The 15,328-nt window shown below is 32.9% G+C and overlaps 1 protein-coding gene across 4 annotated transcripts in view; it reads left to right on the forward strand.

Annotated features, from left to right (window-relative positions):
• Positions 1–12,721, forward strand: part of LOC104608460 (putative LRR receptor-like serine/threonine-protein kinase At1g53420) — a 53,223-nt gene extending 40,502 nt beyond the window's left edge. For 3 of the 4 annotated variants that reach the window (XM_088889341.1, XM_088889343.1, XM_088889344.1), the window contains 13 exons: positions 1,032–1,103; positions 1,205–1,264; positions 1,416–1,493; positions 1,584–1,619; positions 1,779–1,822; positions 5,602–5,969; positions 6,063–6,258; positions 7,174–7,314; positions 9,629–9,747; positions 9,865–10,075; positions 10,187–10,424; positions 11,727–11,877; positions 12,021–12,721. In XM_088889341.1, coding sequence (XP_088745467.1) covers positions 1,032–1,103; positions 1,205–1,264; positions 1,416–1,493; positions 1,584–1,619; positions 1,779–1,822; positions 5,602–5,969; positions 6,063–6,258; positions 7,174–7,314; positions 9,629–9,747; positions 9,865–10,075; positions 10,187–10,424; positions 11,727–11,877; positions 12,021–12,416 — 2,110 coding nt within the window. In that variant the 3' untranslated portion in view covers positions 12,417–12,721. The remainder of the gene's footprint in view (positions 1–1,031; positions 1,104–1,204; positions 1,265–1,415; positions 1,494–1,583; positions 1,620–1,778; positions 1,823–5,601; positions 5,970–6,062; positions 6,259–7,173; positions 7,315–9,628; positions 9,748–9,864; positions 10,076–10,186; positions 10,425–11,726; positions 11,878–12,020) is intronic. The other variant, XM_088889342.1, reaches the window with a different exon arrangement.
• Positions 12,722–15,328: the final 2,607 nt, after the last annotated feature.

A 15,328-nucleotide genomic window follows, 5' to 3' on the forward strand; every position in this document is an offset into this window, starting at 1 on the left:
ATTCTTCATGCTTAAAATGTCCCTAAATTTCCTAATATTTCCACGACATATTTCCATTTCCATGGGTAGCGGCACAAAAGTTTACTGGAACCGACATATTCCCAGTGAACACCATCAGCACTATGTGGAGTGCAAGAGATGGTTTCCACAACATATTTCCATTTCCATGGGTGGCAACATGAAATTTTACTGGAATTGAAATATTCCCTAGTGAACACTACCAGCACTATGTGGAGTACAAGAGATAGTATTATAACATAAGTTGGTGATGATATTGTAGCAGTGTTATTGAGTAGCAGTGTTATTGCCCACCTAACTTGATTACCACCTGAAGACAGTTGATATTCATTTCAAACCTGAAGTTAAATGTTAGTTTTTATTTGTGTAATAAGTAATTTGGTTGATTTATTAGAACCATTTGCATTTTCTATGATTTCAAATTTTGCTTGAACTCATTCTATCATGTAGTTTTGAATCTTAAGGTTTATAAGATAACTTCACAACATATTCTTTGGTCTTTAACCTTTCTTTCTTAGCTTTGTTTAATGATTTAGAACAAGATAATAATTTAAAAAGGTGTTCTTATGCTTCTTTTATTATTTCATGAAATATCATTCTATATTTTTGCATATTTTATAATGTTTCCACCATGTCTATAAGTTTTACTATATTTCCATACGACATTTCCTACATGCTTCCCATATTTTACAATGTTTCTACCATGTCTATGATTTTCACATATTTCCATACAACATCTCTGACATGCTTCCTATATTTGGATGATTGACATTTCCACCGGCATCGACATTTTAAACCTTGCTATTCTTCAGGGGCTCTTTTTATCAAAAAAGAACTAAAAGCAAAAGAAATTTGGTCAAAGGGTCAATCTTTTGGTATTGAATACTTGAAAATTATTATGCTATGGTATTTTAATCATAACCTATAACCATTGATGAAAACATTTAGTGGGGGTAAAAAATTCTATGGGCCAATCTTTCTCTTGTTATGTTTAGTTCCATCTTTACCTGCAGAGACCTCAGCTTTAACAAGTTTACAGGACAAATTCCAAGAAGCTTTTATAAGAGATCAAAGATACAATACATGTAGGTAACCAAAATTCACCTGTGTTAATCTTGTATCAAGTTCTTTGGATTCTTGCATGAACAACTTTTCAACGACTCAATATTGATGTGGATCTTGTCAGATTTTTAACTGGAAACTTGCTAAATGGTTCCGTGCCTACTCAAATTAGAGGAAATTCCATGTAAGTTTTTCGTTGTTTCAGTTATACTTGTTACCTATACAAAGTTCAGTTTTTGTACACCATGACACAAAATATATCTTATTCCATCCCTTATCTATTTATATTTTTTGCCATCAAGAAAATGGTTGTTGATATAAACTTTAAATTACAGTGATCTTTCTTACAACAACTTTTCATTGAAAAGCTCAGGCAATCCTAGTTGTCAGCAAGACGGAGTCAATGGAAAACTGTAAGAGCACCTACGGAATTTCATTTTTTCCCCATTTTTGTGTAGACATATTTTTCTTGACCATAACTTTTTGTTTATTTTTTTTTCCAGAAACTTGTTTGGTAGCTATTCTCTGGGAAATAATTTGTATGTTTTCTACTTTGATTTCTCTAATATTGCATGTTTTCCTTTAGATTTAGTAAAAAATACTCGTGGAACACCTCTTGATTTAATTGTTTCTTATCTAAAAGGAATTCAATTGTAAATTGATGATTAATTTCAACTTGCTCTTGAATATTGGTATAGAAATAGAGATGGTACATGCATGCAAAGCCTAAGATGTTCACGATGTAAGTATGCTATTCTGGTAGACTGCTGTTGCTTTGCTTGTTCTTCTTAGTTTACATATTTATGCTGTTTGGTTAGTTGCACTTAAGATTCAACAATTCATGATCGTTTCTAATGAAATGTTACATTTACAACATAATAAACCCATAATTTGAGATGAAACATGAAAGAATTTACTTCAAAAACATCAGATAGGGAAGGGTCTTTTTGTTAGAAAAAATGAGGGGACAAGTGCTATTTAAACCTTAAGAAGATTATCAAACCCAACCATAAACATTATAATAGCTCCAATCAGCATGAGTGAACTTTTGTTCATTATATTTCTCTTTCGTAAACGATGCACATTTTGTTTTTAATATCATGGCTATGAACCGGCCACTTATGCATATTTGGTTGTTAGTAATGTTTTTTTGGTACTTTTGATGTTGATAATGTTAGATTTAGTTAGAATTAGACATATGCAATGAATTATGTTCTTGTGAGGTTATATAATTCCTATTTCAAACAGCTTCTTTTGCTTCGACAATAAGCCTGTGTAAAGTTAATTGTCAGCACCTGATTTTCCCTAGGGCCTCTCATTGTTTCTTCTTTCTCATCAACTCAAACCTTAAAATGCACTGGTCTTATTGAACAAATCAGATCCATTGAACTTCATTCCTATAAAAAATGTCACCAAATATGTTCATCTGCACATTATGCAGAGCTGGCAGCTCTGATACCAGCTGATATAGAATCATGTACTCCAATACCAAATTGATGTAGGGTCAATTACGACTTGAGGGTGAGCCTATGGAGGTATTAGTTGGCTACAATAGGATATAGGGATGAATTTATGACTAAAGGGAAGGGTTAAGTGGGGTTAGAAAGGTTCTAGGTTAAATCTTTGAGAACTACAAATTCTTTGTAGTCAGTGGAAAAATAGAAATTTCAGAGATTAAGGGCCTGTTCATTTGCTTTGACATCTGACATCTGAAAGTGTAATAATTACATTAAGAGGTATATTGGTATTGGTGAACTTTTCTTTCCTCTGAACTCTGAATGCAAAGATTGTTGTTCTGAATTCTGAAAATTGTCAAATGCCCATGTTAACCCCATATATGAGATTTTTTGTTTGTCAATGTAATTCAATAAAAAATAATATTAAAAATTATTATAATGATTAATAAATAATTAATAAAAGTTAATAATTATTAATAATATTTTTTGTTAAATAATAATTAATTATAATCATTATTATTATTTAATAATTAATAATATTTATTAATTATTAATTTATATAATAGTTAAAAATTAATTAACAACTAATAATTAATATTTAATTAAAATTTAATTTATAACTAATAATAATTACTATAAATTTTAATGAAATTTTAATAATTAATTGTAATAATTATTATATTTATAACAATTATTATAGCAATAATAATATTTAATGTTTAATTCATAATTAATTTATTACTAATACTAATTATTATAGTTATTAAATAATAATTAATTACATTAATTCTTTTTAACTAATAATTAATAATTAGTAATAATAAAAATTTTGTAATGATTAATAATTAATTAATATTTGATTATCACGATTATAATAATTAGTTATTAATTATCATAATAATTATTTATTAAATAATAATAATAATTACTAATTCATAATTGTTAATTATTAAATAATACTAATTAATATAATAGTTAATTATGATTAATGACTAATAATTAATAATTAATTAAGATTGAAGTCATAACTAATAATAATTAATGAATATTTATTATTTAAATATTAATTATTAATTTTGAATAATTAATTATAATAATTCTTATGAATTAATTATTTGTAATAATTACTGTAATAATAATAAATATTTAATTAATTATTAATTTACTATTAATACTAATTATTGTAATAATTAGTTAAAAATTAAAAATTAATTAAGTAGTAATTATTCATTAACTTTTAATTATAATTAATAATAATAATTATTATTATAAGGAGGGAGAAGTCTTTTGTGTTTTGGGGGTATCATTGGAAAACAAAAAAATATAAGATTCCTTTGTAAGAGATAAGGAATAAGAGGAAACGAACAGCCATTTTCCTCTTAAAGTTACAAGATTCCTCTTAAGAGGTAAGAGTTAAGAGGAAACAAACAGGCCCTAAGCATAGGGATGGAATATTTAACCAACTTTTTTTAGGTATGTTTAGAATGATTGATTCCATGGGTTGGTTTAATTTGAAGACATTTTTGAGTAAGTTTTCCACAAAAATATAAAAATTTCTATCATGAAAAGAATTTCCAAAATTTTTGAAACCGGGATTTTAGATGGAGTTTAAGGCTAAAATTTGGTAGGATGAAAGGTGATAAAAGATCTATGCTGTAATCCAAATATGCAAAATAACCAAAATATTATCTTAATATACAAAAATACATATAAGATTCAAAAAACCCACATCTAGCGTATTGTCTCCTGCATAATTCTCCCATGGTCTAAAAGAACTTAGCCTCAAGTTTTAAAAGAACTTTAATTTATCAAAAAAAAGTTTTAAAGAACTTTAGAATAAAATGTTAGATCGTCTCTCTAGGCGTAAAATGAACTATATTCAATGTAACTCTTAATGCTGCTTCAAGAAGTTTGAAAATTGATTGGGCATCTCACTCAGATTGGCATATCTTTTGAGATCTGAGAACATTTGGTCCGACTAGACTGCAGTAATGAATTTAATAGGCTAAAAATGGTCTGATGTCAAATTTAGGCCCCACTCACGACCATATAAACATTCAATTGATGACTTGAACGCCTTAATAAAGAAAATTGGAGGCATAAATTGGCTTTAGGTAGGATCAATTTGAAAGTTCTAGTTTTAGGGTACTATTTTAACTTTTTTAAATCCTTTTGATTGGTCAACACAAAAATATTAAACCTGAATATATTCATGGGCTCTACATTTGGAATATGGGACCCTACATTTAGTGCTTACAAAATTAGATATAGTCTTATTATTTAGGCCCATGAATATATGATGTCCTATATTTGGGCTTGTGAATATATGGTGCATAATGAGTTATCTAATTTAGATGGTGATAATTAATAATCATCTCATTATGCTTATTTTTTTGGTGTTTTCAATGTTTTAGTTGAGAGCAATTCAATGGTGAGTGCTAATTCTTGAAACATGTGATAGGTCCAATTGTAGGGCATGATGCCCATCTACAACTCCTGTCTGCTGACTAAACATACTTGAAGTTGTCAAAAACTATAAGTATGCATCATTAAAATTAGAACTTTGTTTACAATGGGTTTGTCACATGTTGGATGTTCACAAGATCAAGACTTCACTTGATTAGTTCTGTAGAAAAGGTGGTTTGGACCAAATCATGATGAGATGTAGTCTGACCACCATCTGATCTATTAGAACTTTTAAAATATTTAAATATAGCTTTTATCCACCATCCATTATTTCTTTCAAACACAATCACAAATATTTGGAAATCAAAATTTAGCTGGTTTTTGGTCCATTTGATCTGCATGTAGGGCCTTAATCATCGAAATGCTAGATGCATGGTATGTTTGGCATCCCAAGAGCATGTTATGGATCAGGTCTTCCCAGACCCAAGATATTTTTTTGATAGATAAAATATCATATTTCCATTAAATCAGAAAGAAATTACATAATCAGTCCCTTGGGAAGGTGCAAGATGCTGCCTCTCCAAACATATTGCCGTTTGTGATTATGTTATGTCAGCCAGACACTGATTCAGTGATTTGTTATTATTTTTTTTTCTAGATGAGAACAAACTCCATATAAATTGTGGTGGAGGAAAAGTAATTCTAGGAGATACCACATATGAATCCGATGATGAAAAAAGCAGTGCTGCCATTTTTTGGGAAAGTAAAAATGGCTGGGCATTGAGCAACACTGGTCGATTCCTAGATGGAAAAAATGCAGAGAAGTACCTAACCAATGCATCAAAAATCCTAGATAATTATGAATTATACATGACGGCACGCCTTTCTCCCCTCTCTCTCACATATTATGGATACTGTTTGCAAAATGGAAGTTACACTGTGAAGCTCCACTTTGCAGAGATCATGTTTACAGATGATGAAACTTATAGTAGCCTTGGAAGACGCATATTTGATGTTTATATTCAGGTAATTGTTAGTAAATAACTAAGTAAATCATATTTGATAGATATATTTCAGTTGGTTACGTCAACCGGGTTTAATTTGATTAGTGTATGACAGGGAACACTGGTGTTGAAAGATTTCAATATAGCAAATGAGGCAGGTGGAGTTGGTAAGCCAATCATTACAAACTTCACTAAAACTTATGTGAAAGATGGCACTCTAGAAATCCGCTTTTATTGGGCTGGGAAAGGAACAACAGCAATCCCTTCTAAAGGAGTTTATGGTCCTTTGATATCCGCTATCTCTGTAGAGGGTAAAGTTGAATGTTTTTGCAGCGATTCTCTTCTGTTTGCAATATATTTTTGCAAAACAAATTGTATGCAGTAATGTTATGTTGGTAATTACTAATGGATGGTTTGATTTAAATTTCGTTAGTCAAATATTCTTTATGTTTTTCTACTCTCTAGTCCACTGGAAATGTCAACTGAAATGACAATTCCTAATGTAATTGTCATAAATATTCTGTTGTTCTTTAAATGTGAAAGGAGAGGAAAGAAAGTAAAGGACATGGACTATTGAAAAGCTAAGTTGTTTTGAGGATGCACAAGCATGTTGAATTTAGTGTTTGGTTGGTTTCCTTATGGTTGGGATTCATGCATCAGATTCTGACACTCCATCAATTCTTGAAGGACACTTTTATGTGACATATTGCTTTTTTCTCATTGCTTATTCAGTATAAATGAACAACTAATATATGTAACAAATGCTATTTTTCCTATAAAATATTGTCAAGTAACAGAGATTCTTGAAGGACACTTTTATGTGACATCTTGCTTTTTCTCATTGCTTATTCAGTATAAGTGAACAACTAATATATGTAACGAATGCTATTTTTCCTATAAAATATTGTCAAGTAACAGAGATAATCTTTTGGACCTTTTTCTATAGGTTTATAATGTTAGAATTAAAAAAAAATGGATTATTTTATAGCTTATACTTTTACTATATATGTCAACGAGTCCTTGTTTCTTTATCTTGCCAAGTCAGACTCACTGAACATGTGTTGGGTTCTGATTCTCATATCCATTTCCATGTAAAATTTGTTTTCAATAAACCAAGGAGTTAAAAGTCCTTTTAATCACTTTGACATTATTCTAGTCACTCAGTTGTTATGTAACCATACATCTTTCAACCATCACCTAGTGTTTGATATGCTTTATTCTTGCAGATTTCATACCAATAGGTGGAAAGAAGCTGTCAGCAGGTTCTGTAGCTGGAATTGTGGTTTCAGTGGTAGTCCTCATCTCCATGGTATTAGGCTTCCTCTGGTGGAAAGGGAATCAAGTCCGCAAAAGCAGAATGTACCAAGGTAGCAGCCAACTTATTATATAAATCCTTGCAAAAATTAGGGGTTCCAATAGGTAGGTCCAGGCTGGCCCAAGTGTATGAAGACTTTTTTATGTGCATTGTTTCTGAGTCTTGTAGGTCCAGGTCCAAGTGTTACAGAGGTAGTTCTAGATAACCAAGGTTTAAAATGTTGCTTCTTACTTTCTTATGGAAAATTTGACACTTGTTTGTCAAAAATATTAGAAATTTCCTGTAGTTTTAAATTTTATATTGTAAACCATCAATTTATGAAAGTATCTACTAATATTTTTTTTTGAAATTATAAAGAAATATACTCTTTGAAGTACTTGTATCATTATAAAATCATAAAAAAATGCTCCTAAAATGATTTGACCCTTTCAAAATGGCCTCTTCCTCCACTAAAATAAATTTAAGGGTTTAAAAATTTGCTGTATAGTGCCACTGTTAATATTTTTGTTATAAATATTACTTTATTATATTCTGTTAATATGAAAAGTTATGATTCACATACAACTATTCTTATGCTATTGTACTATTTATTCTGTTTTAAGAAGAAAAAAATTAGTGCATCTAAAGGTAACAGAAACATATTAAAACAAATTATTTGGTGGGTATCTATGTATATGCAAATTGTAAAACTTACATTGTTTTAATTAACAAAATAAATGTTGTTGAGAAGAGTATAGAATGTTTTGACACATTGCAGAATATGTTGAGATTTATTCTAGTAATATTTCGTTTTTGTACCTATACAAATGGAAGTATTGGGTATTTAGAAATTGAGATTTTAGGAAATAAATAGACATTGATCCACCAAATAATCAACAATAATTGGGTATTTAGAAATTTACATTTCTTATAAGAAATACTAAAATCAAAACTTTATTACATACATAGGGTTGAAATTAGAAATAGAAAAAAGTGGATTTACTTGTGTTGGGAGCATATTATGCACTTTGTGCAAAGTTAATAAAGTGGATGAGATCCAATGTCTGGTAATTGATCGAATCTAGCTGTTGATTTTAGGGTTTTATATTATATTTAATATTGGAGAAATAATTAAAGATATGCCACATATTGCCCAAATATTATTTTTCTTAAACCTAAAGGAAATAAATGAATAAAGAGAAATGTCTTTTATATTTTCTTTCCTAATAAAGAGAAAGAGACAGGAAGGAAAAAGAGAAGTTCCTTTTTCCTGATGAAGTACGAATAAGATGGGAATTGGACAAAAAGATAAGAGATAAAATCCTAGGAGAGATCTGGTTACCCAGGTTATACTTGCTCTGATATATTCCACAAAAGGCTATAAAAAGGCATTCAGACAGAAGGAAAAAATATTGAACACCACCCTCCCCTATCGATATCATTACAAAACTTTTTCTTTATGTCAAGATTTTGTCATGCTTCATCTCTATTACTTCTTTTACTTCAAGCTAGGTCTGATTGTTTTTGTTAGGATTTAAGTGTTTCTTGAACTCTTTATGGAGCCATGTTTAATTGCTAATAATTTTTCTGGTATGTTGATTTTCTTGAATTAGTATTATCATTGTAGTTGTACTTTCTCTACATCAGTATAGAGAAAGTAATATCAATCAGCTATGACTAGTTATATGGGCTTTTCCCCCTAGATCATCCAATCTATAATTTTCTTGATGCCCAAAGTTGTTAACTCATAAACAACTTGTTTCCGTTCTAAATGGAAACATTCATATTCTCATGTATTTATTGGATACCCATCAACCAGATCCATACATGGATCTGGTTCCTAAGGGAGCTTAAATTTGTAAATCCAAATTGGACCAAACTATACAATGTTCGTGAGCCCAGCCCCTACTACTAGATGTGAATAATCTATATAATTGGGTACTCACTAAAAAAAAGAGTCAAGAGAATAAAATTAATATTTTAATGAGAAAAACAAACAAAATGAAAACAGGATCTTTGTTGGTCCAATAACTTCTTAATAATGAAAAGTAACTACTGTAAGAAATAATGAACTTCAAATTTTCCTTTATCCTTACTGAAATGTCATATCCTTTTTAAATATTCTTTATTTCTTTTTGTCTTCCAGGTGTGTGTGTTTATTACCTTATATAAATTTTACAAATTCCATCAATGGAAAAAATTCATTCTCAATATTTATTTTCCATTCTTTGTTCATATTCTCTTTTCATTCATGTCTTCAGAATTAGATCTTGTGATTGAGGAACAGAACACCTTATTGAGACTGATCAAGTAGAATGCAAATTAAGTATTGCTAAGAAATTTATGACTTTTTAAGATAGAATTATTATTACCTGGTCTTCTAACAGATTTAAGAAGTCTAGACCTACATACTGGATCCTTCACCCTAAGGCAAATTAAAGCTGCTACAAACAATTTTGATGCTGCAAACAAGATAGGAGAAGGTGGTTTTGGGTCTGTTTACAAGGTATAAGAACCTACTGCCAGTCTATTTTGGTAGAAATGCATGAATCTATTTCCTTTAAATGCTAGTACAAAAAAAAAAAAAAACTATTGCATTGTTGGCTTTATCATTAAAATGCAGGGTCTTCTATCAGATGGTACCATTATAGCAGTTAAGCAGCTTTCTTCCAAATCAAAGCAAGGAAATCGTGAATTTGTGAATGAAATAGGCATGATTTCTGCTTTACAACACCCTCATCTTGTAAAGCTTTATGGATGTTGTATTGAAGATAATCAATTGTTGCTAGTATATGAGTTCATGAAAAATAACAGCCTTGCACATGCTTTGTTTGGTAAGATCAGCATTACTCGTTATGATAATCAGATTTTTGTGTTGGGAAAAGAGGCAGATACACTTCATAATGGATGGTTTTTCTAATTTGTGCTGATTTGATGATTTAAAGGTCCAGAAGAATGTCAACTAAGATTAGATTGGTCAACTAGGCAGAAGATTTGTGTTGGGATAGCAAGAGGCCTTACTTATCTCCATGAAGAATCAAGATTGAAGATTGTTCACAGAGACATCAAGGCAACTAATGTACTTCTTGACAAGGATCTTAATCCCAAGATATCTGATTTTGGGTTGGCTAAACTTGATGAAGAGGACAACACACACATAAGCACAAGAATTGCTGGCACTTTGTGAGTGACCTTGCTCCACATTTTTTGTTCGTAGTAATAAATTTTATTTTTTATGAAGAGAAAAGGAGCACACTGTAGTCTTCTAGTATATCTTAGTGAAGAAAAAGGGAGAGGCCATAAACATAGATAAACTCTTCTTCAAAACATACTTTTTTTTTTGAGAAAAGTTTGAGGCATTGTATTATAAAATCAGAAAAATATAAAAGACATTACAACATACAAAGCCAAGAGTACATTCATAAACAAAAGAATGACTGTATGGGGTGTTTCTATATAATCTTTGAGCTGCCACCCAAGAGTACATTCTTCTCTGAAGAGATTTCAGCATGCCCTCTTATTTTCTTTCCTTTTAAAATTCTTCCATTTCTTTCCTCCCTGATGGTCCATATCAACGCTAAAAGAATGATTCCCCAAACCAGTTTCCCTTTCTTACTCAAACCAGATATGTCATATGTGCCAGCTTCTAACAGCATCCTCCATTGTTTCAGGGGAACATCACTGTACCCCAAAGATGTCAAACAGCCAAGCCCACAGACATTTGATAACAGGACAATGCAAAATCATGACTTACTGTTTCTGTCTCATCATACAGAAATTACAGTTTATTTTATCTACATTTATCTACATGGAAACCTCTCTTTGACAAGTTTTCAGCTGTCAAGCACTTGTTAAGGACAGCGGATTAAAACTAGAAGGCAACCTTTGTGACCAAGAACATTCCATCCTTACTCTATCTCCAAGGTCTTCTGTCATTTGCATGCATGCTTGGGTTAATAGTGTAACTTTTGCAGTGAGTCCAAAACTTGGGGAACGCCCTAATCATTTAGATCTCTCCTGAAAAGAGGGTTCCGAACTGCACTACCCCCATTCTGAATTTGAACCGCAGCCACCATGGTCTCCTTACTTTGAGCTATTTGGAAGAGAGAGGGTAGAACTTCTGAAAAGTAGAATCACCACACCAGAGATCAAGCCAAAATGTGACCCTAGAACCAAAACTTCAAAACATACTTTGTTAACCTTCTAGAAATCTAACCCAATCAGTGAACTTTAGTTTACCAAAACTGTCTTTTGGTAAACTACCAAAACATACTTTGTTAATCTTCAAGTTTTGACTTTCAAAAGCATCTATCTACCTGTTCCAGAAACCAAAGTTACTGGTTAAATTTTAATAGTTACAATTGGGAAAAATTATTAGAATCATACACTTTGAGAAAAATATTTAAGCTTTCTTGTACAAGCTATAGATTTATAATTGGTATGTCTAATAAAGTGAAAATATAATGTGCTAATCTTTGTTTTCAGTGGATACATGGCACCGGAGTATGCAATGAAAGGTTACCTGACCGATAAAGCAGATGTCTATAGTTTTGGAGTTGTTGCTTTGGAAATTGTCAGTGGAAGAAGCAACACTAGTTTCAGGCTGAAGGAGGAATGTGTTGATCTTCTTGATTGGGTAACTTAGATGTCTTTCTTATCTTGTATGCTATTATTTAGCAATTTGATGGAGATTAGTTCAAAACTATTACATTATTTAGCTTGAATTAGAAATAAGAATGCCTTAGCAGATTTTTCTTTATTTTTTGTTTACATTTTTAGGCCCTCATTCTGAAAGAGAGAGGAAATTTGATGGACTTAGTGGATCCAAGGTTGGGATCCGATTTTGACAAGGGTGAGGTCATGAGGATGATTAATGTGGCTCTACTATGCACTAATTCATCTCCTGCACTTAGGCCTGCTATGTCTGCAGTTGTGAGCATGCTTGAAGGCGGAGCTATCATTCAAGAGTTTGTTTCACAACCAAGCTATGATGAGTCAAGGTATAAGGCCATCCAAAATCATTTTCAACAGAACCAAGGTAAGAATACGAGTGCAGGACAGATCCAGAGTATGTCAATTGAAGGGCCATGGACTTCATCTTCCACATCTACATCTGCTGCTGATGTATACCCACCAATCAGTCTCGGTTCCAAATATTGGAGCAACAGAGGGTAGAGAAACTTGCAAAATCTCGATTGGTTTCCCATGTTCACTAGACTGTTGGACATGCCCATTTTGGTACATATATTCTTTTTATTCCCCTGTATTGAGAATTAGAATTTTTGAGATTTTGTGGGGAAGAACTTTGTGAAGAAAAATTTACCTACTTGTAGGATGAATTGCCAAGTGTGCACACATATTTACCATAGAGGTTGTTAGCTTCATTACATGAATCAAAGTTTTGTTTTATAAATGTTGGGTGGCGGCTTTAATGAAACCCACCGATGCACCCATAAAAAGTTGGGACTATTATTCCAAAAGATTGATTGTTTACTTGTTAGTTTTTTCGGACTCCATCCTCCCATTTCGACTTTGTTTTATTGTTTAGGAGGAGGTTGGATATTGCTAGTTCTGATAAACAGGACTTCACAAAGCACCGCAATGGTTCAAATATACCCATAACCTGCCTGTATCGAGCCCGGATCTGTTGCCAACAAAAGTACATGGCATCCAGCCGCACATTGGGAACATCTCCTGTACTTGTATGTTACGTTCATGGGAAGATGTTCTCAATGTGCAGCTGGATGCCGTGCTATCAGCGTATTGACATGCTTTTTGCTGACAGCAGATTCCTTGTGCCCGTCTCCGAAGAGAACTGTATGACAGTATGTGGGAGAAAAAAGATGAAGGGTATGGACACAAACCCGGTGGCCCGTGGCCAATAATTGTCTAGTTTAAGGGGTATGTTGGCATACCTTCCATTTAGAGGCCATGGGATTCAAACCAGTGGAAAAAAAGGCTTTCTGCAGTGTATATGCCAGAGGGCTCCACCTGAATCCTTGAAACCCTAACCCCACTAATCTGCTAACCATAGCCCTAGCGTATATCGTCTTTCTCCTTGCTTTCAGTGGTGGCCAAAATCCAACATTAAAACAGAGGACACATCCTTTTACCAAGTTTAAAATATTGATATGATAAACCCAAATGTGATTTCTTGTATCAGCAAAAACTTCTCCCTGGAAACAAGGATCAAAATATCCATAGGCCCAACACTAAAATTGGGTATTGGTGCGTAAGACCGATACTCTTGTTTTTTATCTTATGGGCTTGAGAGGGAGTGCTTGCTTTCTATCATCCCAAACTTTCAAAACCCCTCAATCCTGTAAATTTGTGTATCTATGAGTCTCCATCACTTTGAATATAGGGTATATCATATTGATATTTTGATACTTGCTTCAAATAGACTGTAGATATGCTAGAAACAAAACATAGGTAGAAACACCAAATTGGAAGTAAATTCTAACAGATCTGGAGTCGTTAGATACTTTGTATTAAACTTGAGCATGTGCGCTCTCAACCGTATGATCTTCTTGAAGTTGGGGTTTAGTGTCAGATGTGCTTCATTAATAATGCACTTGCAAAGAATAAGCATTTACCCCCACTTTTCTAATTGAAGTATTTGAGCTCTGAACAAGTTCTGTTTTCAGGGAAAACTCTACTACTATTACAAGCTGACTTGGATGCATGGAGGAGTAAACGGGTGGATGATCGAAGGAGTCTCTTAACCAATGGCAGTTTAAATCAGCCATATCACTACTCCACATGCAGAAATAGGGTAGGTCATGTTAGTACTTAGTTTTGATCGAATAGGTTCTCCATGTTTGAACGTGAAAGGGACTCAGTTTTAAATAATGGGTTCCATGTTTGAACACAAGAAAGAAAGAAAAGCTTGACAACGCTTTGAAATAGACATATCTGATCAGTAGGGATATATAACAGTCAAAAAATTATGTTTTTTTTTTCTTTACTTTAATTCATTAGGATTGTGGATAAAAAAGGGTTATAGCAAATAAATGGCTATGAAAATAATGTTTGGGGAGCTGGGGGAGTTTGGGTCAACTTTGTATAAAAGTCCCTTGCCTTTCTTTATCCCTTTCCAATGTGAGACACCATCCATTCAACGTGCGAATCTCAACAAACAATGCATAGTTTCTGATGGTGTACGATCTGGTTGTTCCTAGCTGGATGGTAGTCCGGACGTCGGTTATTTAGCTGACTGATCAAACTATAAGACAGGTAGGATCAGAGAACCTGGGGTGGCTAACCCAACTTGGTCGCTCTGATGTATAAGTTAGTACTTGGCTGTGTGCGAGTTGAAAGCTTGAGAATATGAAAGCTAGTAAGCAATAAAATCGCATGTACTTGGGTTGCAAGGTTGGTGCCCTTATATAGATGAGTGGCCGTGGATCTCACGAAACACCTCTGAGATCTTCAGCCTGTGCCATTAGGAGTCCATCCCGCCCTGAGAGGTAGATAACATGCTAGCCGATAAGGCCTATTTTGTCCGTCCGATTTGGGCGGGATGAGGACTACGGTCGTGTGGCGTGATCCTGAAGAGTTCAGAGACAGCTGGCATGCTTCTAGAAATCCGCTACGTGTCACCTCGGTTGGTTGGGCCATTCTGAGCTACTCGAACATTGGTCCTTGCTGAGGTCCTCGAGACACCCGAGGTGGCCTGACTCACCGAGGTGACAAGCATTGCTGATGTGGTAGGAAGACGCCTAGTCATTGTCCAATTATCAGGTCGCAGCCACGTGCCCACTGTTCACTAGGTCGGGCCAAATCGCCCCTCATCAGTTTCAATGGGTTAAATGTCATCTAATCATGCTAACATTTTATGGAGGAAGAAATCAAATTGAACAATTATCTTTTTAATTAGTGAATAAGAATTTAATTTCAATTTAGTGATTTGTTGAGGAGATGGGTAATGGTGTGGCTGAAGTAATTATTTGAGGAATTGGGTATTGCTGAAAAGCCCTTAATGTTGTATTGTGATAATCACATAATTCGATTGAAACGGAATAATGGAACCGAAAATTCGGTTTTGGTGTTTTTGGTTCGGTTATTTCGAAAAATTGGTTCGGTTT

The sequence above is a fragment of the Nelumbo nucifera genome, chromosome 6 (genome assembly GCF_055504915.1).
Source record: "Nelumbo nucifera cultivar China Antique chromosome 6, China Antique-T2T, whole genome shotgun sequence".
NCBI classification, from domain to species: domain Eukaryota; kingdom Viridiplantae; phylum Streptophyta; class Magnoliopsida; order Proteales; family Nelumbonaceae; genus Nelumbo; species Nelumbo nucifera.